The sequence below is a fragment of the Sprattus sprattus genome, assembly GCF_963457725.1.
Source record: "Sprattus sprattus genome assembly, chromosome: 12".
In the NCBI taxonomy this organism is placed as follows: domain Eukaryota; kingdom Metazoa; phylum Chordata; class Actinopteri; order Clupeiformes; family Clupeidae; genus Sprattus; species Sprattus sprattus.
Window position 1 is genome coordinate 18,531,711 of NC_137910.1, and position 25,000 is coordinate 18,556,710.

Consider the following 25,000-nt stretch of genomic DNA (forward strand, 5'->3'; position numbering starts at 1 on the left):
CATCCACAGTGTTGCTATGAAAAAACACTAAGCTTTAAGTTTTTAAATGCGTTGTCTTTCTTAATGCAGACAGGCAGTAACATTTTCTTTTAATATGTTTGTAAGGTGATCTCTTCTATTGTAACAGTTCTTTGTTCAACAAGTTCGGTCTTAAACTGGCCTTTGTTTAGTGGGTTTAGAAGCAGGACTGCTCCAAGACACACACACACACACACACACACACACGGGGAGAGGAGCGAGGAGCAGTACGTCTCAGCCATGTCGCACAGCTCGCAGTGTTCAGCTCTGATGGTGAACTAATACACAAATATAAAAACTATTTGGCTACAACTGCAGGATGACAGTGAATTAAAAAAGAACCACATGGCCATGAAACTCAATTCTGTCACCACCGTATTTCCTGCATTGTGTTGACATTGAGATCCACTAGCAGTGGCGCTCCTTTAAGCCATCAAACACTATTTATCCTGAACTAAATAATTACTGAAAAGATTGCCTTTCAAATTATACTCTGGTTGAAAGGATCTCAAGGTATAAATGACTTTGTTTCAACAGATCAAATCATTTCTAACAGCTTTTTCTGCATAATGCAGATGTATCAGCAGCTAGCAAGGCTTAAGAAACCATCATGAATAATAATTTATCTCTCACCATGTGGTGCTCTGGAAGCCCCTCCCGCTACACACACACACACACACACACACACCTAGCATTTACAAACACACCTGATAATTAATGCTAGTGTGAACTGGCATTGAAGAGGACAGATGTTAACGCACAGGCTGGTTTAAGACGTAGCATCAAAAGCTATTAATACAGGAAGGCGCACACACACACACACACACACAGCATCTCATTACTTCTCTGCCAACTTAATTTGCAAATGAAAAGTTCATTGAGGCGCCTTCTTACTTCTGCAGGGGTGGGGTGTCGTGGGGATGGGCCTGTGTGTGTGTGTGTGTGTTTGTGTGTGTGTGTGTCTGTCTGTCTCCCTCTCATAGTGGGAATAATGAAGTACATCTGTGCTGTGGGTGTGGGTGTGTGTGGTGTCCGTGTGCACACCCCCTGACAATGAGATAGAACTTCTGTTGTGTGTGTGTGTGTGTGTGTGTGTGTGTTTGTGTGTGTGTTTATCTGTGTGATTGTGTGAATACATAGACCCATGTGAGTATGTGTGTGTGATATACAGAATATTGTAGTTTCTGTGGCGTGCGCATATGTGTGTGTGCGAGTGTGTGTGTGTGTGTGTGTGTGTGTATGTGTGTGTATATGAGAGACAGAGAGGCAGATGAAGTTGCCCTCGCCCTGGGGCCAGCCAGCCAATCTCCCTAGCAGCAGTGAGGCGGCTGTTCATGGGACTCCATGCGGGGCGCCGTTTGTTCTATCTTACACACACACGCACACACACACACACGCACACACACACACACACACACACACACACAAGTTCTCTTTCTTTCTTTCACAGGCACACACACTGAAGTTCTCTTTCTCTTTTTCTCTGAGTGTGGCTTAAACAACTGTCTTTATGGCGGCCCACACATGGCCTCTCAACCCCCCCTCAGTCTCTCTCTCTCTCTCTCTCTCCCTCCCTCTCCATCTCCCTCTCTACCTCTCTCTCTCTCTCTCACTGTCCTCCATGCAGCTCGCAGACGCTCTTGCCATCTTTCCTTATTCCGCCATATGGCTGGCAGAAGCCTGTGGCTTAATCTGCACATCTGTGTGTACACTTCTGCTCTCCTTAAAGGCACGGCCGTGTGTGCGTGTGATAGTGTGTGTGTGTGTGTATGTGAGTGTGTGTGTGCATGTATGCATGAGAGTCTATCTGCACATAGGAGTGTGAATGTGTGACTGTAAGTGTGTGTCTGTGTGAGTGTGTGTGTGTGTGTGCGCATGTTTGTGTGTGTGTGTGAATGTAAGTGTGCGAGTGTGAGCAGGGGTGATAATTGGTAAAGGAGCACTCTGGCAGTTGCAGTGGGGTTGCCAGGGTGATGTGGAGTTCGGTGCACTCCCCCAAGGATGGCAGGTAAAACAACAGGTGAGTAAAACTATCTACACACACACACACACACACACTAACTTACTAACTCCCTCACATACACAAAAAATCATACAATCTCAGACTCACTCATACCTTCAAATACTCATACAAACACACACACACACACACACACACACACACACACACACACACACACACACACACACACACACACACACACACACACACACACACACACACACACACACACACACACAACATCATCATCTCAAGTTTTCCTGCACATCCCACATATTTCCCTTCCCTCAGCAGTAGCAGGCTGTACTCCATTACCAGACACTGCAAGACGGTGGGCATTAATTTTAACAACATCACATTAACTCTTATTGCCCCTCAGAGCTGGGGACACACATGTTTAAATGAGCCAATATGCTTCTTACTGGAACCATTAATAGATTTGTAAAGCCAGCACAAAGTGGGAGCACAATGCTTCTTCAGCTCTTTACAGGTAGAGATCACATTCAAAGAGTAGCAGTATCAATCTCAAGTCCAAAAGTCCAAAAAGTGCTCACGATATTTGGACAAATTAGCAAAGCAGGGCCAGATGTATCTGTGAGCTGATCCAACTACTTTAACTTCATATGTCCTTCTGCAACCATGACACAAATCTCTCTCTCTCGCTCTCTCTGTCTCACACACACACACAAACACACACACACACACACACACACACACACACACACACACACACACACACACACACACACACACACACACACACACACACACACCATAGCCAACATCATAAAAGTATAAAACAGTGACGATGTCTCTTGACATGCCATTACAATCCATGGCATGCCAACATAATGCTAATTTGATACAATTCTCATATAAATAACTCAATTCTGCAGCTATGAATGGTGCCATACTGCTATGTATTTAAAATAAAAATACTTTTACAGCTCACAAACGAGCAAAACGTCAATTGGGCCGGAACTCTAACTCTGTCATTTTCAGACATAAAAAACATGAACCACGGCACAGTATTGTGACTGTGGGTAAATAGGGAATGGCGCCCTTTGATGCCATCACAAACATAAACCGTCTCATTCAGAGAGAGACAGAGAGAGAGATGATGGAGCCTCCACTTGCCAAACTTCTTTAATGGAGAGTTTTGGTCACCATTGCTTACAGTAAACTAGCGCCTGGAAATGTATTTGTGAGATGTGATACAGCACTGGCCTCTGCGCTTGCATATGTGCGTGTGTGCGCGTGTGTGTGTGTGTGTGTGTGTGTGTGATGTGTGTTTAATGTCTGATGTTCTCTATAAAGGCTCTCCTGCCACAGGCAGCGCCGTGCAGCGCAAAGCAACCGCTTGGCCAGCGCTGCGACAAATCGTTCCGATTTTTGACTGGCTATGTGCCTGTGCCTCTCACCCCAACCATGACAGAAAGAGGGAGAGATGGAGATAGAGATAGATGGAGTGATATATATTTAGATAGACAGATAGATAGAGATGGAGGGAGAGAGAGAGATGGAGAGCGAGTTGGAGATTTAGATAGATAGAGATGGAGATTTAGATAGATATAGAGAGAGAGAGAGAGATGGAGATATAGATAGATAGATAGATAGATAGAGAGATGGAGAGAGGGAGAGAGAGATGGAGATTGAGATAGATAGAGATGGAGGGAGAGATGGAGAGTAAGTTGGAGATTTAGATAGATAGATAGATAGATAGATAGATAGAGATGGAGGGAGAGAGAGAGAGATGGAGAGCAAGTTGGAGATTTAGATAGATATAGAAAGAGAGAGATGGAGATATAGATAGATAGAGAGAAAGAGAGATGGAGAGAGAGAGGATGATGAAAAAACATGCAAATACACCCAGTGAAAATAAATAAATAAATAAAGAGCTAAATAAATAAATAAGGCGAAGGAGCGAAACGTTGTGTGCCGAAACCCCTGTGTTGCTTGGCTCCTGTGCCCGAATGTAAAAATAAATCAAGCAGATTTTCCAAATGTTGCCTGTGTGCCGTGCGAACGGACGCCCGCTCTTCACGGCACAGATTGCCCAGTTTTTTCTCTCTTTTTTTTCTGCCTCCAGCACACACTGGAGGTGGCTGCTTCTCTGGCGTACGCATTCAGATGTTCGTGGAAGAGAACAAAAACACACACACTTTCAAACAAACGGCAAACACACACCTGAATGTACCTCGTCCCTTCCACCTGCATCACCTGAAGCCACGTCAGCGGCAGCCCAGTCTGTGTGTATGTGTGTGTGTGTGTGTGTGTGTGAGCATTTGTGCATTTAAGATGAGGCATTAATGAAGAGTAATACCACTCACCAGCACCAGTGATCCATTCACTAAACACAGAGTGATGCAGGGGAGGACTAACTACCTAGACCACTTCAACTGGCAGCCCGACTGAGAGATCAATAACGACGACACCAAGGTAAGTAAACAAATAATAATAAAAAAAAAAATTAATAATATATATATATACATATATTATTAATGTAATCTTAATTCATATAACTATTATTAAAGGGATAGTCCCAGGTTTAGGTTTTGCTTGTCGGTATAGCACACAATGAGTGATCCAGAATGCACAGCAGTATGTGCAATAGTCACCATCTACCTTCACTGGACGGAAAATAAAAATCATCCAAACAGAGTATTCTACTAGCATGAAAAATAGTAGCTTTGATAATAGATAATGATAATAATTAGCAGTTAATGATAAATAAATAATATTTATTATTTAGACGGCATAAAATTGGTAATTTTAGGTACTTTTTGGGAGATCTGTGCCTTTAAGAAGTATATCAGATCATGAATTGCAAGGTATCAAAGTAAGCGAGATAACAAGGTACAGGGACAATAAGTAAATAAAATAATAAAAAAAAAATACATTAATAAATCCAACTTCACTTGAATTAAAAAATTCCACTTCACTTGATATTTAAAAATTCCAACTTCACATGAGTAATACTTAATTTGCCTTTATTTCAGAGCTGCCTTCCACATCTGTCTATGCTCTAACAGTCTCTCACACACTAACCTGTATCTATATATATATGTATATAATATGATCTGCATGCCATTGGCCTTAGACAGCAGAGGTGGCCTCCCAATTCCCAATCCTTTCACCAAAGCACTAACTTCTTGCAGTACACACACACACCGCACAAACCGCACACGCACACACACACACACACACACACACACACACACACACACACACACACACACACACACACACAAACACACACACACCTTTGTGTGACGAGAAACAAATGTGAAAGTCTGCAGAACTGGTCTAAGAGACAGGAGGAGAGAAAGAGAAAGAAAAGGAGTGAGAGAAAAAGAAAATAAAAAGTGAAAGAAAAAAAAAAGTGAGATAGAGAACTCTTCACAGTAAACACCAGGCAGCTGTGAGTCCCTGAAAACTTTGCTTTCTTTCTTTCTCTCTCTTCCTCCCTCTGTGTCTCTCTCTGCCTGTCTGTGCCATCGTGGGTGTTGAACAATATGTAGTGTTATGCTGGTGGAGCAGAAGGATGTTGGCTTCCCAGTGGAGGCCCCCTCTCGGCCGCTCGTTACCGCGGAGACACCCACGCCCGCTCGCCCACGCACCCCTCTCTCCACCGGGCACCACGCCAGAGGCCCATTCCCTCAGCACACACACACACACACACACACACACACACACACACACACACACACACACACACACACACACACACACACACACATATATATATGTGCACGCACACAAGCACACATGCATATGCACACACTCACACATTCCTGACCATGCCTTATGCAGTTGTGATAAATAGTAAATATGGCCCACCTGTCTGTAATGATCTAACACAGGTGTGTTTGTGTGTGTGTGTGTGTGTGTGTGTGTGTGTGTGTGTGTGTGTGTGTGTGTGTGTGTGTGTGTGTGTGTGTGTGTGTGTTGAGAGTGAATTTGTGAAGGTGGGAATATGTTTATATGACCATTTATGTGTGAGAATGTCAGTAAGTATGCATGTTTGTGTGTGTCTGTGTTTGCGCGTGTGTGTGTAAGAGAGAGTGATTCTGGATAACTGTCTGCAAAGCAGATCCACAAGCACACTTGTGTACGCCTATTTGTTCTTACATTTGTGAGTGCGCGTGTATGTGTGTGTGTGTGTGTGTATGTGTGTGTGTGTCCGCTGTGTGTGTGCCTGTGGCGGCATGATTTCGCAGGACTGTGAGAGGGTATGTGAGTCTGTACAGACAGTATGTTTGTGCTTGTGGGTTACGATTGTGACAGAGATTTGGAAATGTGTGTATTCATGTGTGTGTGTGTGTGTATGATTGTAGGTGTATGTGTAAGGGTGCATTTGTGTGTGTGTGTGTGTGTGTGTGTGTGTGTGTGTGTGTGTGTGTGTGTGTGTGTACCGTTTCTTCATGCGCTGGTGCATCCTGCCGTGTTGAACACACTGTTCCTCCATGTCGTGACAGCGAGCCTTCAGCTTCTCCACACTCTCCTGCAGGTGAGCCCTCTCTACCGTCAGCTGCTCCACCTCTAACCTACACACACACACACACACACACACACACACACACACACACACACACACACACACACACATCAAACATAAACACACGGCAGCAGATGCTAAAACAAGCACACACAGGGCCATCAATCAAGATATACAAAATAGGAGTCCAGAGGTGGTCGTGTGTGTGTATGTGCATATACGAATATGTGTATAAATTAATGTACTTTCATTACTACTGTACGAGGCGATGTTGACTGAACTGATGTGTGTGTGTTTGAGGTAGAGTTAAATAGTGAGTGTGTGTGTGTGTGTTTGTGCTTGAGAGAGAGAGAGAGAGAGAGAGAGAGTATGTGTACGTATGTGTGTGTGGGGGGGTTGGACAGAGAGAAAGAGAGAGGAAGAGAGCAAGTTTGTGTGTGTGGGTGTTTGTGTGTTTGTGTGTGTGTGTGTGTGTGTGTGTGTGTGTGTGTGTGTGTGTGTGTGTGTGTGTGTGTGTGTGTGTGTGTGTGTGTGTTTGTCATGCTCACTGAGTTAAGTGATGTAGGACGTACATGTGTCTGGTTTGAGGTTGAGTTAAATGGTGCTTGCGTGCGTGTTTAATTCAGCCGTGTGTGTGTGTGTTTGTGTTTAAGGACGAGGGAAACAGTGCGGAATGATCTAGTCCCAGCTCACTCATCTGCCCATTGGCCCTCACACTGAGCATCAGGAGCCCAAACAGCCTGCAGACACACAACAATGCAGGGGGCATGTGTGTGTGTGTGTGTCTGTGTGTGTGTGTGTACGTGTGCGTGTGCGTGTGCGTGCGTGTGTGCGTGTGTGCGCGTGTGTGCGTGTGTGTGTGTGTGTGTGTGTGTGTGTGTGTGTGCGTTAGTGTGCGTGAAAGCATGTTAAAGAGAGAAAGAGAAAGAAAGAGAAATGCAATGTGAACTCAGAACAAACCCAAATTTTCCCCCCAAAAATGTACAATCTGGAAAACACAATAAATAAATACCAAAAACCTCTAGGGTTAGGGTTAGGGTCATTACTGGTACTTCCTTTGGCCATTCTAACACTGTTCAACTTGATTCTGAGTGTTGCAGACTTCAAATCTGGAATGAAGGACTCATTACACCCATATTCAAGAGTGGAAACTAATTTGACCCTAATAACTACAAGGCATCTCCGTGGGCAGTAATTTGAGGAAGTTATTTTGCAGCATTTTAAACAGTAAAATCATAAACCTTTTTTATTTAGCACAATGCCTTGAGTAAAAGTTCAATTGTATTTTTACCAGAATGTATCAGACCATTAGAACCTAAATGTCTTGACAGAAGAGGGTCTAGAGCAAAACTTAATTGTCTCACTCATAACTTCCAAATGTCTTGACAGAAGAGGGTCTAGATCAGAACCTAAAGGGCTTGCACACATTCTGTCAGACCTGGGCCCTCACTATTAACCCAAAAAAAAAAAAAAAAAAGTAAAATAAATGTCAGGTACATACAATCAATACAAATACAATAAATACAATTAAACATGCCAAAAAATCCACATACTGTACCCTCCACTGTTGTCTTTACTTGGAAAATGAATTACATTTAGAAATTCCATACAAGCCCATTGCCAGAAGAAAAAAGGTCACAGGTGATCACAAAATACATTTCATTCTGAATACCATGTTGGACATGATTATTGGCACCCCTATGTTTAGTAGTGTGTGCAACCCCCTCTTGCCAACAGAACAGCACAGAGTCTTCTCTTGTCATGTCTTATTTAAGCAATATAGCGGCCTCGGTGGCTACGGCCGAACACCACCCGTGGGATTATCCCTTACCTACCCCACTCCCACGAGTGCTATATTGCTTTTATAAAACAATTCTACCGTCAACAAATAAACATTTCAACACGAAGTTATTGATTAAAAATGGCTTATTTCGCCATTGTTTCTCCGCAACAAAAAATTGTTCCCTTTGTCAACGTCTTGGTTTGGAATTTTAAGAATTTTGAATTAACGGTTATCATCAACGCGAATATTTCATCGCGGAGTGATTTATTATTAGCTGTGAAAAGTCCCAAAACTGTTGGTATGTTGACGGATAATCCAACTCATGGAACGTCTCTCGTCCAATCAGAAACAGCTAAATAACGCGATAGAACCCAATTGTTTTATAAAAGACTTTAGAACACAGAAGGGCTTCCTGACCATTCCTCAATGCGGAGTCTTCCCCAGATCTTACAGGGTCCTGGGTCTTTTCTTGAGCACTCTGTTTCTGACCTCAACTCACAGGTTTTCAACTGGAGTTAGGTCAGAGGACTGGGATGGCCATGGCAAAAGTTAATTTAAACATTTTTAAGCTTTGGATCGTTCTACTGCTGGAAGATCCAACCATGACCAAGTTTGAGCTTCTTGGCAGAGGCAGCCACATTTGGATTTAAACCTGGTACTTCCTAGAATCTGATATGCCATGTGTGTGTGAACAATACTGCCAGAGCCTTTGTAGGAGACACAGCCCCACAACATCACAGATCCTCCACCATATTTAACGCTTGATATTAGGTGCTTCTTTATTTCTATGCCAAACCCACCATGAGCATTTGTAGTCAAAGAGCTCAATGTTTAATCTGTCTGACCACAGCATCCTGTCCCTGTTAAAGTTCCAGTGCCGAAAAATCCAAGCGCTAATTCTAGCAGCTATTTTTTTGAGTCCATTCAAGTCATCACACTTTTGCCTTAATGCAACGGAATGCTCTTGAATCTGTCTCAAGGTGATGGATAACTAAGGATTGGACCCCGTGTCACCTAATTTTTGTACCCCACTTAAACAGGGAATCATTGATGACTGCTTTAAAATTCAACATTTACGCTAACTAAAATGTGTTAAATGTGTGTGGGATCATACTTCTTTGATGAAAATGTCTTGGTGTGCCAATAGTTGTTACATATGTGATTTTGCTTAAAAAAAATACAAATTATCTAATGGTTGCTTTATTTCTTAGACTAAAATACCTATATTAATAATATAAACCTCAAAAAAGAGAATATATTTTTTTGTCTATTTTTAGAATAATATTAAGATTAATAATTGATAAAGTAAAACAAAATCATATGCCTTGTCATTCATCTTTAGCAAGGGTGCCAATGATTCTGAAACACTGAAAATCAGTACAAATGGTATAAACTGGTACTTTGTAAGGAAACATTTGAAAGAGAAAGCAAGAAGGGCTTTCTATGGCATTACAAATTTAAATCAAATCAAATTTGACATACCAATTAGAATCTGGTTCCAAATATTCAAATCGGTTATGGAAACAATTGGCATTGTATGGCAGTGAAGTGTGGGGTCTTCATAAGTACAAAGGATTTGAAAAATGTGACAAACACCCAGTAGAAACCCTGCATGCAGAGTTCTGTAAGAGGTACAGAGGACCTCACCTAACAATGCATGCAGGGCTGAATTAGGCCAATCCCTTTCATTAATTAACAATGAAAAAAGAGCCGTCAAATCTCTGGAAACATCTCAAAACAAGTGACCCCAACCCTCATTGTTTTAAAGCCCTGAAAAGCCAAGAGATGAGATGTACAAACAAGTCCCCTCAGCGAGCTAGTCTCGAGGCTCACACACACTCATATGACTAATGAGAATGACCTCACTAACAAAAGAGCCAGCCTCTGGACTTTGAAATCCTTGCTCAAACAATTATAAACAATAAACAATTACCAATTATAAACAGAGAAAAACAATATGATCTTTTGTACCGGACGGAAAAAACAAAAAAGACAAAATGGACTTCAATGTTATTTGGCCCTAAACAGGAAGTACACTGTGACAGACTTCCTGTCTACAGTGACTAATATCAGGCTGAGGAAAACTTTGACCTGGTGCAGCCTAAGCAACCACAGCCTGGCCATTGGACAGGGCAGACACGGGCGAACCTGGCTGCCCAGAGAAGACAAGCTGTGCCCCCACTGCAGCCAAGGCGTGATTTAGAAACAGGGTTCCTCTTTTAGAGTGAATGCTGCCGATTTAAAGACATTCTAAACTTACTCTTTCCTAAATTTAGAATAATGTACCCACACTTTCAAAAACATAAAGATAATACAATTCTAAGAATACAGTTTTGATAAGGAACAAGATAGTGGAAGAGTGGCAGCAAGACATGTATATATATGCTTACCATTGAGAGAGGGAGTCACTTCATCAGTGAAACGAACATGCACGCACGCATGCACGCAGGCACGCACGCACGCACGCACGCACGCACGCACGCACGCACACACACACACACACAGTGTCTGTAAGGGAGTGAGAGAGTGTGTGTATGAATACTGTGAGGGCATTTCTCTGCATGTGTACGAGAGAAAAAGACTTCTCTAAATGCACATTCCTTGACCAGGAATGATTTCGCTTCAGTGAAAATATTTGCCTAGAACTTCCATCATACAGTATATATCCAGTCTTATTGCCCTCATACAGTATATCTCCAGACTTTATTATGGACTGGAAACATTCAATTGGATAGTAATTGTGCTGGGTGGGGAGTCGGCCAGTGGGTGTCAATGGAAGAGACACTGAAAGTGATAAGGGGAGCTTATAACTCCTCATACTAACTCCTATAACTCTGCACACTAACTATTATAACTCTGCACACTAACTTTTATAACTCCGCACACTAACTCTTATAACTCCTCACACTGACTCTTATAACTCCTCATACTGACTCTTATAACTCTGCACACTAACTCTTATAACTCCTCCCACTAACTCTTATAACTCCTCACACTGACTCTTATAACTCTGCACACTAAGGGCCTGATTTACTAGGGGTGTGCAAAAAATCGATTCATATTCGTATCGCGATTCAAGTGCTTCCGATTCAGAATCGATTCATAGAATTCCAAAAATCGATTAATATTGGAAAAAAAAAAAAAAACATTTATTTATTTATTTATTTAAATTAACGTTCTTTTTGGCTTCGCAAACTGTGTAGTAGGCTAACGGTTTGAGTGATGGTGAGCGCGATACGGCGAAATGGTTGATAAAAAGCTTCTGAATAGAAAGTTTACCTTTAAAAGTTGTGATGTGCAAAAGAAGGGAGCTTCACTGTTGTCTCAAAATGTCAACAGGCAGCTGGCTGAAAGCACAGAAGTAGTAGGCTTACCTTTTATTGGTAACCTAACTGTTACGGTTCATTGTTTTTGAAATAAGAGGCCTGACTTCTATGTTCACAGCAAACTTGAAAAAAGAAAAAATTAAGCCATGGTTTAAATGCACTATAGGCTGAGTCTGAAATGTGCACTTTATAATTTTATTTTGTACCGCCCTGTTTGGCAATGTTGTTTTTCAATAAAATAAAACATTGCATAAAGCAAGCCAATCCACTTTTCCATGATAAGAGCATTAAAATAAAATTTGCGATTAATTAATTTGTGATATATCGCGATTCATTTTGAGTTAACTATGACAAAAATGCGATTAATCACGATTGTTTGACAGCACTAACATTTGCATACTGTGAATCAATTTTTTTCAGTCGAGAATCGTTTTTTGAATCGAAAATCGATTTTGAATCGAATCCTGAGCCTAAAAATCGGTATCGAATCGAACCGTGACATTTTCTGAATAGTGCACCCCCCCTATGATTTACTAACATTGCGACCGCAGCTTAATCTGCGGTCGCACATTAACGCACAGTGTTTTTGCGCATTTTCCGTGGTATTTATCAAACCAGATCCGCGCTGGGCAATCATTATTTAGCGCAACATTAAAAGACGGGAGAAATCGCCTGCCTGCCACCATGGAGATTCGAGGAAGAAAAAACTAAGGTTCAGCGAAGAGGAGATAGATATATTGGTTCATGTTCGCTCAATCACTGAACCTGATTCAATGTGCACGCGTTACGTTGTTGTTCTGCCCGCCATCACCTACAGCGAGATGTTTAAAAGAACACGATTATAAAGAATATGCTATTGGTGGCATTAATGCATAAACTGTCTATTATAACAATATAGATGTGTACATGGCGAGATTAATAAATTATACAAGTGACATGGGTTCATTACAATATATCCGGATGATAAAACTGTCATGGACAGATCCAGGGTATTTGTCTACCACGTTAGTAATGGTCATGTTGGCATCACATATGACCTGGACATTCATTGAATATGTGTGCTTTCTGTTTCGGTAAATGTGTTCGTGGATTGAAGGTGGGACTGTTTGCATGTGTGTGCAATCAATGGCTCCAATTACGTTCGGAAAGTTTAATTTCAGCTCCTCACACTAACTCTTATAACTCTGCACATTAACTCTTATAACTCCTCACACTGACTCTTACAACTCCTCACACTAACTCTTATAACTCTGCACACTGACTCTTATAACTCCTCACACTAACTCGTACAACTCCTCACACTAACTCTTATAACTCCGCACACCGACTTTGAGCTCAGGGCAGCATGAGGCCTAATAGAGAAAGGAAATAAAACTAACTCAATTAGAGCAGGGGTGCAAACTCATCAGGGATGAAAAAGGTGACAACAACGCGAAACCCCTAGAGGCATGCTTCCTGGGGAATATATTATATATAAGAACATTTTGCACATTTTAAAGTTCAATGCATCAATCTGGTGCACTTTGACAGCAAAATTAAGAGGCTGGATTAACTTTGAAAGAATTTTGCGCTGTTGTAAACAATTTTGTGCTCTGGTAACAGTTTAATCATAAACATCCCTGTGTTGAATGTTGCATGGGCACAGGCCAACCCAACCAACCCATTTTTGCTGTTTACAATAGCGGTGTTATTTGTTAGTAGAGTGTCTATTTCTCTGTAACTTTTGACAAATCTAAGTGCAAAAACGCTGAGATTAACAAATAAAACACCGAAAGGTGGCGAGTGTGCACCCCTGTTAGAGAGTGGCAACCAACATTCAATTAAAAGTTAATGAATAAGTAAATTGCTCACATCATAAATACTAAACACTGCATGGCATCCTCTACTTCAGCAATGCCCTATTCCACTTTTTCCGAGGATGTATTTGTATAATTACTAATGACACAAATCCAGCTGTTGCATTTTTTAACTACTGAGAAAGTAAACATCACTTTAACCTTATTGTTATAACGTTTAACCTCATGGCCACAGCAACCTTAAATCTGGCCAAATAACTCATCTCTGTTGAGTATACCTACACACAAAAAAGCACCATATTAACATAAAATTATCTTTTTTGACAGACATCTCTCTAAAGTGATCTCAGCTGATGTCTTTACAGAAATAAATACATACCTTTTACCAATACATTTCATGAATATAACATATAGGCATAAAACACCTTGACCACTGAATTTTGTACTGGTGTTAAAAGACTGCGTCTATGACCTACATCTCTCTCTAGTTTCAGCTATGAATGAAATCCAACTGGGAGCACAGCCTTGAGTAGTATTCATATCATCTCAGTGAGATCACATACGATAATCAGATCCCATAGAATAAATGTATGCTGTTGAACGCAGAGAAATCTGATGAAAGGGCCTGCATGAGGTAATTAGAACGCTATCTAATGTCGTAATAAGAAAAGTCTCTCAGGGGAACGTGTGAATTTAGAGAGAAATGATGGCCTCATTATCCTACCAGGAGTCTATTAAAAACACGCAGAACAAGAGATAGACATTCTTATTCAGCGGAGATGTAAAAACGTGAGGTTGCATAAAGTAGCATTTAATCGTAAAAGGGATTTGCTTTTCTTGCTCTAACTCCTGCTAATGTAATCTACTGTAGGAGACCACCTTCAATGTACTCCACTTCAACTCAATGTAAATGTTGCACTTGCACTGATTGGTTTGTTTGTCTGTGTTTATTTTAGTTTTGTGAATTTCTTTATTTTGTTTTTGTCAAAATTTTATTTTGAATTACCACAAATAATAATAATAAAAAAAACGATTTCAAATGTGTCATTTGCTGGTTAAAAAAGTTAAAAGGACTTCTCAGAGAAACCAGTTTAATTGGAAAAAGACTACAAAGACAACTGACTGAAATGTTATGAAATGAAATTAAAAAAATTAGGTATATGGCTTTCAGCAGCTGTATGATGTTTTAAAGCTGGCTCCTTCAGCACAGACACTAAAGTTAGAGGTCCTTTCGGATCAAGACGTTGCTAGTTATTGACATACGTCATACGATACGCGTAATTTTGCCAGAGTGCTTGTGTTAAAATGGCTTTACATGTGTGTGCATATGGCGGTGCCTGTGAGTAGACACACACAAACACACACACACACACAACAGGGTTACAATGAGAGGAGAACAATCCCTCTGTGAGTGGGCTTCTTAAGGAGTGGACAGATAACGGAGGGGTGTGTGTGTGTGTGTGTGTGTTAGTGAATGTCTGTGCGTGTGTGTATGAGTGTGTGTGTGTGTGTGTGTGTGTGTGTGTGTGTGTGTGTGTGTGTGTGTGCGACTGTGCGTTAATGTCTGTCTGTGTGTGCGTGTGTGTGTAAGTGAGTGAGTGAATGTCTGTGTGTTAGTGAGTGGATATGTATGGTACCACACTCTTTTGGCAGATTAGTACCCCTGACGCTCGAGGTGGACCGTGGACCACACACACACACACACACACACACACACACACACACACACAATTAAGATGCATAAACCACTAATACACACACACAAGCTAATGACTAAATACAAGAGACACACTCAAAAGATGCCTACACCACACACACTTTCAAGATGAATACACCACATACACACACGCACACTAAAAAAGACACACCAAGGACACACACACACACACACACACACACACAGCCTGTACTTGCCTGCTGCTCTCTGTGACTTCCCCCAGCTTCTGTCCGAGACCTCGACACTCCTCCTTCAGTCTGCCGATGAGGCCGTTCTGGGAGCTAAGCAGGGCATCCATCTCACCAACTGCCCATAGAAAAACACACAGACTGGTCAGCACGCGCACACATGCACACACACAGCACACATACATACACACACACACACACACACACACACACACACACACACACACACAGGGCATCCATCTCACCAACAGCCCACAGAAACACACACGCAGCCTGGTCAGCACGCACGCACACACACACACACAGGGCATCCATCTCACCAACAGCCCACAGAAACACACACACAGCCTGGTTAGTACACACACACACACACACACACACACACACACACACACACACACACACACACACACACACACACACACACACACACACACACACACACACACACACACACATATCCTGCCACACACACCCATCATTTATCAGCATGCTCAGTCTGAGCTGGCATGGCATGGGAGATATGGGGACAGGACTTGGACATTTGGATCACTCACATGGTCAAATACTGTCTAGGCTGTTTCCCGAGATGTATCCCAGCATATACACTCTTACCACACAATATGAGCAACTGCCATCCTCCATCCCAAAAAGAAACAAATGTTGATAGTGGGTGTTTGTGTGCCTGCCTATTTTACTGACTCCCTGAAAAGAGTTGTAAATAAATGTTGTCAATATGTTTTTTGTTTAGGTGGAGGGTAAAGACCACAGTATAGCACATGCTATGGGTCTGTCTCCATCACACAGCACAAACGAACACAATATGAACAGGAGCTCCCACCAACGCACAGTACAATCAAAACCACAATCTGTGTGTGTGTGTGTGTGTGTGTGTGTGTGTGTGTGTGTGTGTGTGTGTGTGTGTGTGTGTGTGGGCGCTCCCGCTTTGGTCCTATTCAGTGCCTAAAACTGAGTATTGTTCTGAACAAGAGACTGCACAGAACAACATTAATTATTTATATTTTTTTTCTTTTCTTTCCTGCCCTGTATCAATTGTGCTGTGACATCTCTTTCAAAACGTAGCGTAGCAATGCGCATAAACAAACAAACACACCAAAAAACACACACACACACACACACACTTTGATAGGCGGCTTTGAAAGGCTGCGTGCTATTGTTCCTGGCATATGTCTGTGTATTTTTTACAGGACGTGCAAAAAAAGTTTGGGGCCTGTGTCATTTTCCCACCTGCTTGGCTGCATCGCACCGCACCACACCGTCATTACGGAGAAGTGCGGAAGAGTCGCAGTGCTTTGATAAACACTTCAGAGTCATGATGAGCGTTTTGGCGACGGAACCGTGCCGTTGTTCTCCGAGAGCGTCGGTTGAGAGGGTCCAAAGGTGATGCTTAGATCTCTGGAGCCTCAAGATGGCGGCACTCGAGTTGGGCCTGCTACCTTGCCCTGGGTGTGTGTGTGTGTGTGTGTATTTATGTATGTAAAAGTTGCTGTGCTTACATAGATCAATAGTTTTTTATCATTGTTCTGCTCAATAGGATCTCAATGCAAATTAAGCAGGGTAGGTTTTTAGCATTTACAGTCTTCGCAACGTTGTTGTACATCCTATGTAGCTAAAGCATGCTAGCCTACAGCATGTTGCGGCCGTCAAACGCAGAGAAAAGGGAAAAATGAAAAAGACTTCATAAGAGAACCTCCTGATGTCGATCTGTTTGAGACAAAATAGGCAAAGGATGAATGCGCTTCTTAAAAAAAAAAGAAGAAGAAGAAAGCAACAAAAAGATATTTGGGTCACACTGTGAAATAAAAAAAAGAAAAAGGAAGAAGAAAAAAAAGTTGATTTGCTGCAGAAAAAGTTGCCTGAAGAATCTTAATTAGACAGTGGGCTTTGAAAACGGCTGGGCATGCACGGGCCACAGAGGAAACGCAGGAGAAGGAGGGGGAGAAAAGGGATTAAAAGACAAACAAACTGGGAGGAAAAACAAACAGAAGCGAGAGAGAGAAATCAAGAGAGAGAGAGAGAGAAAGGGAGAGAGTAAATGATGGAATAGAGAGAGAGACAGAGAGAGAGAGAGAGAGAGAGCCCACCCTGATATCATCTAGAGGCTATTCTGTCTTAAACAACTACTGAAAAAGCTCAACAAACAAAAAATAACCCTCTCCATTTACAGAGGGAGCTGGATGACAGAGAGAGAGAGAGGGAGAGAGAGAGAGTGAGAGAAAGAAAAAAAAAAAAAAAAAGCTAATTAGCTGGTGAGAGTGGCCATTATATGCTTAGAGAGGCAAGTGGTGTGTGGTATTAAAGGCCTAATTCCATAAGCCAGGAGAGCTTCCTGCTGTGCCTCTGAAGCCATTTCTCTTTAGACAACATGTGTGGCGGCGTGCCGTGCCAAAAGCAGGCCCTTTGTTTCGGCGCCGCTTTGTTCCGCCGAGCAGCATGGCTTCAAGTTTCTGGAAAACACAGGTAAATAACACACAGCCATCCAGATGGTACAACAGATGTGGGAACAGCGCTCCCAAATCAACAGACAGTGGGCATCGCCATTCCTCCCTCTCTCTATCTCCATTCGCTCTCTCTCTCTCTTTCTCTCTATCTGTCTCTCTCTTTTTCATAAGCTTCCACTCGTCCCCTGTTTTTTTAAACGCTAACTAATAAGTGGCCGGAGAGAGGCGGGCGGGGAGCGGCCGGCATCTGTTCCCCTCGGCCAGCCAAAGGTTACAGGTGTTCCTGATGCCGCCGCTGCCACCACCGCCAAGCCAGCCAGGCCAAAGCTACAGCGCGGGCGTGTGTGAGAGACAGAGAGTGAGGGAAAGAGAGAGAGAGAGAGAGAGAGAGAGAGAGATAAAGAAAGACAGAAAGATAGAGAGATGTGCGTGTGTGTGTTTGGGGGGCTCTGGGTGTGTGGACCTGGGGCTGTATAGATGGACTTTGTGAAGGGGGGGCAGCGAGAGAGAGAGAGAGAGAGAAACAGAGAGAGCGAGGGAGAGAGAAAGAGGGAGGGATGGAGTGAGAGAGAAAGAATGAAAGAGAGGTTGAGAGAGCGGGCCACCCACCGGAGTGCTCGTGCTGCGTCTCCATTTGCTGGAGCTGCTGGGTGAGCTGGAGCTCACGATGCTGCCACTGGAAGGTCAGCGCCGCCACGTCCTCACCACGGCAACGCTCCAACACCTCCTTCTCCTGCCTGCCCAGAGAGAGAGAGAGAGAGAGAGAGAGAGAGGGAGAGAAAGAGAGAGGGAGGGAGGGAGGGAGAGAGAGAGATAGAGAGAGAGAGGGAGATTGAGAGAGAGAGAGAGAGGGAGGGGGAGAGAGGGGGGAAAGGAGAAAGAAATAGCGATGGAAGGGCATGCAGAGAAAGAGAGAGAATGAGAACAAAAGAGGATGAGGGAGGAAAAGAAGCACAGAAGAGGTTGAGGGTGAGAGCATGGGGAAGAAGAACAGATTCAAAAACAAAAGAGAGGGAGAGAGAAAAGAGAAAGGAGGGAGGGAAAGCAAAACAGAAAGAGAGGAGAGCAAAGGAGAAGAAGAATGAGAAGACAGCGAGGACAGAGGAGGACAAAGTTAGACTGTGAGACCAAGAACAACAGTGTTCACATAACACTGAGGGGCATCTCAGATCAACCTCGTCATTCCGATCACTCACTCAGTCACTCAGTCACTCACTCACACACACACACACACACACACACACACACACACACACACACACACACACACACCTAGAGCAAGAGTTAGAAGGAGACAATCAGCGCCAGAGTGTAGGAGAGAAAAGCAGAGGCAGAGATATGACTTACAACACAACACTTGCACCTTTCCTGAGCCACACACTGAAGCCCCAGTATGAAGAGTGAAAACAGTTTCATCCACAGAGGAAGACTGACAATTTACTTCATTAATTAATACTTCCTTCTGAGAACAAAAAAGTCAAAGTGTGTTAATTAGTTCGGGAAGGAAAAAAAGAAAAAAAACTTTTCTCACACACTGCATTTGGAACGGAGGATGGAAGATATAAAAAAAAAAGAGATAGAGAAAACGAGTGAGTGACCGTCTCTCCAGGCCTGCTGTCGTCTGGAGTGTGAAAGCCGGGAAGAGTGTGTGCATGAGTGTGTGTGTGTGTGTGTATGTGTGTGTGTGTGTGTGTGTGTGTGTATGTGCACGCATGTGTTTGTGTATGTATGTGTGTGTGTGTGTATGTGAGTGAGTGTGTGTGGCACACGGAGCTCAGGGGAGTGCGGCCGTCCCCTGCTGTGCTTGAACACAGGCCCTGAAACAGCGTCCCAACACCAGCGCCCAGCGGGGGTTTGCTAAAGGCCTCGCTGCCAGACATTTGTTACTGTTGGGTTCCAGGGGGGCCCCCGACCACGCGCACGGGTGCTGTTTGTCGACCAATTAGCATGAGACCCACAGCCAAAAAGTTTTCTCCACTGCAGAGTGAAAGACGAGAGAGCGAACGAGTATGAAAGAGAGAGAAAGAAAGAGAGTTTTTAAAAAGGCGAGGAGGAGGAAGAGGAGGAGGAGAAGAAGAAGAGGACAAGAGCAGGGGAGCGGAGGTCTGCTCACGAGGCTTCAGAGGCCATGGACTGAACACAACTGCAGAGCACACAGAGCACACAAATGGTGGGGGACACAGACGGTGAGGGCTTGTGGGTTTTGGCAGGTGTGTGAGTTAGTATGTGTTGGTTTACCCAGGTGAACCTGCCTACACCGGCTGAGCCGCGTTGAGACGTCTGGCACGATGATCGGCCAGTCAGTGGTTTGGTTTTAGTACACCGCTTAGGTGCGGCACAGATATAACCAAACAATGACTGCCGTAAACACTAAACAGGCCCTGTGAAAGTTGATTGATATAGATAGGCGTTATTAAGCTACAAAGCCTCTTTTTTTTTATCCATCCAAAATGATTTAATAACAATTGCAACATTATCAAATCAGCAAATTACTCAAAATTAAATAAATAGAGTATGAAATACAATGATTGGGAGTACATGCAATACTCTATTTAAATAGAATTAAATTAAAGTGATTAAATGAAATTCAAAACAATCTAACCTAACACAAAATGTTGGTACCCAAATCGACGTGGGTATCTTATTAGGACGGCAGCTGCCTGCCGCTCACTGGCTCCTATCTAATGTCCTACAAACAGACTGCCTGACCTTTAAACTATCAGGGACACCCACCCATCCAAGGACGTCGTCACAAAGATGCTCTCACACAGTCCGTGCAATGCTATACACACGCTACACGCTCAGCGTCTGGAAGCACTCACACACACACACACACACACACACACACACACACACACACACACACACACACACACACACACACACACACACACACACACACACACACACACACACACACACACACAGATCTCCGTGTCACGCTCTGATCTGTGCAGATTCCGAGGGGCGAGGGTGAGGTCGTCCATTTGTTTGCTCACTGCTGCTCTAATGATGCCTTACGCTTGGTCCATACGCAGGCCACAGTCCGGGATCCGAGGTCCGAGGTCCGAGGTCCGGGGACCCAGCTCCTGGTCCGGGTGGCTGGGGGTTGTAAGATGGGGACAGCCCAGCAGCCTAGCCCCAGATCGGGGCTCTGTGGCTGGGCTGCGGGAGTACAGAGTAAGGCCCCGGGGCCTGGAAGGCTGGCTAAGTGGGTACTATTCAAGCTGTTGCCCATTCCATTTGGAGCGGCGTGGAATGGCGCAGAGCAGAATGGAGCGGAGCGTTGGAGCAGTAGGTTCTCTCTCTCGCTCGCCCGCACGCCCGCATGCCCGCAGCACCCCGCCGAGCCATGGCGAACCTCCGCCAGGAATGACCAAATGCTGCACTCGCCCAAAAATGTGTGCAAATTGGAGCCAGCCGCTTTGGCTTTGCACAGGCGCAAAGAGAGCAGAGTGGGGGGTGAACGAGGGAGCACAAGGGAGAGGGAGAGATGGAGAGACAGAGCGAGAGAGAGAGAGATCAAGCCGCACTTAACAAGAGTTTGTCACGATCTGCATTATGATATGACCAAACAGGCAACTTTTTGACTGAGATCAAGAGCAAAGTCATATAGAAAAAAAGGGAGAAGAAAAAAAGTGTAAAAGTAAAGACTGAAGGACAGTCACAAAAAAAGAAAGAAAGAAAAAAAAATAATGTTTTTACAAGATCTATTTTTACAGAAGTAAGAATAAATCAGAAAACAACAGCTGATTTCAGTTTAATTAAATGAAGCTTCCCTTACTGTAGAATATAAATGAATTAAACTACTGTGAAAATCAGGAAATACATAACTTTCTTAACAGTCCGTATATGAAAAAATAAAACTTTCAAAGCACATTTGCTTAAATCATGTGTTAGAAGGAGCTGCTGCAACTGTTCGGATGATTATGGAAACAATCATGATTCGCTTGCGTAGCTTCAGGTATTCACATCTTTTACAGGCCAATGAATACTACACCGCAAAAGTGCACTGAAGGATGTAAAAGTGAAAGTTTGCTTTCCTTCAGTTAATGTCATATTATAGTATAGTATAGTCTACGCATTCAAATATGTTCGCTACTCGACAATACCTACTGCAACTCTTTTTACAATGTATCGTGTTGGATGTATGAATGTCAGTGTATTATGTTGAATATATGAACGATTAAATAACTTTTACTACGCTACAATACTCTCCCTCCTCTATGACTTTGTATGAAGCATCCGCTTAGACATAAATATAAACAAACATAAACAAATATACATCGCCCCTGACCCCATCCTACCCTTATATCAGCTTATAAAACAAATCATAAAAGCCAAATGTATCTGTTCCTATTACAAATTTAAATATATTTAACTTTGTTTTTAGAGATAAAAAAAAGAGTGTCTGCGTGAGGGGCGGTGTGTGTATGTGTGTGTGTGTGTGTGTGTGTGTGTGAGAAAGTGTGTGTGTGTGTGTGAGTGCTGGACCTAGGCTCTCTGGATGCTAACTGCCTCACTGGCAGGACCCAGTTGCTGTGGTGGGTGAGAACAAGGAGACGATTTGTAAAGAAAAACTGAGGCTACGATCCTCTGACATACTGCATGGGCCCCTGCCCAGAACACACACACACACACACACACACACACACACACACACACACACACACACACACACACACGTGCGTACACCCCCCCCCCCCCCCCCCCACACACACACACACCAAGACAGATGTACACACACACACAGACACACACACACGTGCGCACACACAAACACACACACACACACACACACACACACACACACACACACACACACACCTCATCCAACCTCAGGTGCTTCATGGTGTTCACTCTGCCACAGCCGGTGTGTGTGTGTGTGTGTGTGTGTGTGTGTGTGAGTGTGTGTGTGAGTGAGAGAGATAGAGAGAGAGACAGTCACACTTTTCTCCCCTGTTTACTCCTGCTGCCTCCACGCCCCCCCAATACACCAAACATCAATTCCCCCCCATCCACAAAACCCTCCATTCTCCCTGACACGTCTCTCCACCTCTCTTTCTCTTTCTCTCTCTCTCTCTCTATATGTCTTTCTCTCCCCTCTCAATTTCTACCCAGTGTCCTGGCTTCTCTTATCTCAACTCGTATCAATTCTTTTTTTTTTAGCTTTTTTTTCCTTTTTCATATCTCTCCTTCTCTCGCTCCTTCATCTTCCTCCCTCCCTCCCTCTCTCCCCATCCCTCCCTCCATCTCTCTCTCTCCCCCCCCCCCCCCCCATCCCTGCTCCGTCTCTCCCTCCCTCCCTCCCTCCCTCCCTCCCACCCTTTTTCCTTTAACTAAACTGGCTCTGGCTCTCTCCATCTGCTCACCCCTTCCTTCAGCGCCTCTGCACCTGTTCACACCTCCTCTCCTGTTGGCGGCCGCCGCGCCTCTCCTCCGCTGCCAGGGCTATTCTGGCAGCCGCAACCTCTCTGTCATTCAATCCATCTGTCACAAGTGAACTTTGTTTACCGCCAGCTTCTGTTTTTCCTTCTTCAAGAAAGCGCCGCCGACCACCACCACGCCGAGCCCCCTTCAAGGTCAACGGCAGGGAACGGAGGGAGAGGAGAAGGGAAAAAAAGGGAGAGAGAGAGAGAGAGAAAGAGAGAAAGGAAAAGACGACTGCAGTTGCTTACTGATTTACACACACACACACACACACACACACACACACACACTGTCCAAATTCTCACACACACATGTATGGACTCCCAGTCGCACATATGTGGAAACGAGCAAGAGCATCTTCGTCCATTTGGAAGGACTCACACACACTCTCTCACACACACACACACACACACACACACTTGCAGACATCAGATGACCTGTACGTCAACCTCAACATTTACTTTTTGCTGCTTTTTTTACCCTTTATGTGTCTGTGCATATGTGTGTGTGTGTGTGTGTGTGTGTGTGTGTGTGTGTGTGTATCTGTGAGTATGTGTGTGTGTTTGTGTGCCTGTGTGTGTATTTGCATTGATGATCACACTTGGGTAAATATCTTCATGGATAACGTAAGTTTCAACAACAACACATTCCGTTGTATGCAAATACAATGAAAATAAAGGTTCAATATGTACATAACAAGTCATATTAACAGAAATAAAAATCTATTACTTTCAGGAACATTGCTTCACTTTCGGCTAAAAAAAAGATTCTCCTTCTCTAAAAGAGAGAAAAGCTGGATAAGGTGGCCATTAAGTAATCAGATAGATTACTCTGTCTTGCCCTTGTCTGGGTGTTTCCTGATGCAAGCAGAGCTGTGTATTTGAGGATGATCTCGCTGTGGAAATGAGCGAAAGATGGAGAAAGTGAGCGAGTGTGAAATCAGTGCGAGTGAGCGAGCGTTCCCAAGGCGAAACAGCCCGCAACACCACCTGAACCGCAGCTCACAATCTTGTGCTGCATCACACACACACACACACACACACACACACACACACACACACACACACACACACACACACACACACCACACGCAAACTCAACCTGCCGAAACTCTGACAGACCCCAGACACATACCAGATCACGTCTCCCAACCCACACACACAGACACTCACAACCACCATCACGTCACGTCCCCCAACACACACAGACACAAACCACCACAGGGGCATCTAGCAGCACTGCCTTTATCATGTGTCTTGAAGAGATGTCCCCCTAAGACAGACACAAACAAACACACACACAAACACACACACACACACACACATCTAATACATCAGTGAATCTTTGGGATGCTGAGACTGTGTGTGTGTGCTGGATATCTCTGTGCTGGATATCTGTGTGTGTGTGTGTGTGTGTATGTGTGTCTGGTGGATACTACATCTCTGATGCGCGCACACACAGAGCCCTTGTGACATTCTCCGGCATGAGGCTACCGCTGTGACGATGGCACGGCAGATCAGAACCGGTTCACCAAAGCTTTGGCTCATCCAGCTCCGCCACGAGCACCGCTTTTTAACCCCGCAGGACGGCAAGCTGGAGGAGTCACAAGGGCTGTCTCATTTCTCTGTCGCCTTTTTTTTCTTTCTCTCTCTCTCTCTTCTCTACTGCTCCATTCCCACTCTCTCTCTGTCTCTCTCTCATCGCTGGCTTTTGTGTGGGCCGCAGTCTTTGTGGTGCCCCACTCCTGCCATCTGCTGCCTGGGATGGGGTGGGGGGGTGG

The 25,000-nt window shown here is 43.9% G+C and overlaps 1 protein-coding gene across 1 annotated transcript in view; it reads right to left on the minus strand.

The window, feature by feature from the left end:
- The window catches only part of sdccag8 (SHH signaling and ciliogenesis regulator sdccag8), a gene marked incomplete at its 3' end in the record, with an annotated part of 65,614 nt that overhangs the window by 13,564 nt on the left and 27,050 nt on the right, over positions 1-25,000 (minus strand). Inside the window, exons 14-16 of the mRNA XM_080849363.1 lie at positions 18,400-18,527; positions 15,338-15,446; positions 6,436-6,567 (exon numbers count right to left, since the gene is read on the minus strand). Coding sequence (XP_080705489.1) covers positions 6,436-6,567; positions 15,338-15,446; positions 18,400-18,527 — 369 coding nt within the window. The remainder of the gene's footprint in view (positions 1-6,435; positions 6,568-15,337; positions 15,447-18,399; positions 18,528-25,000) is intronic.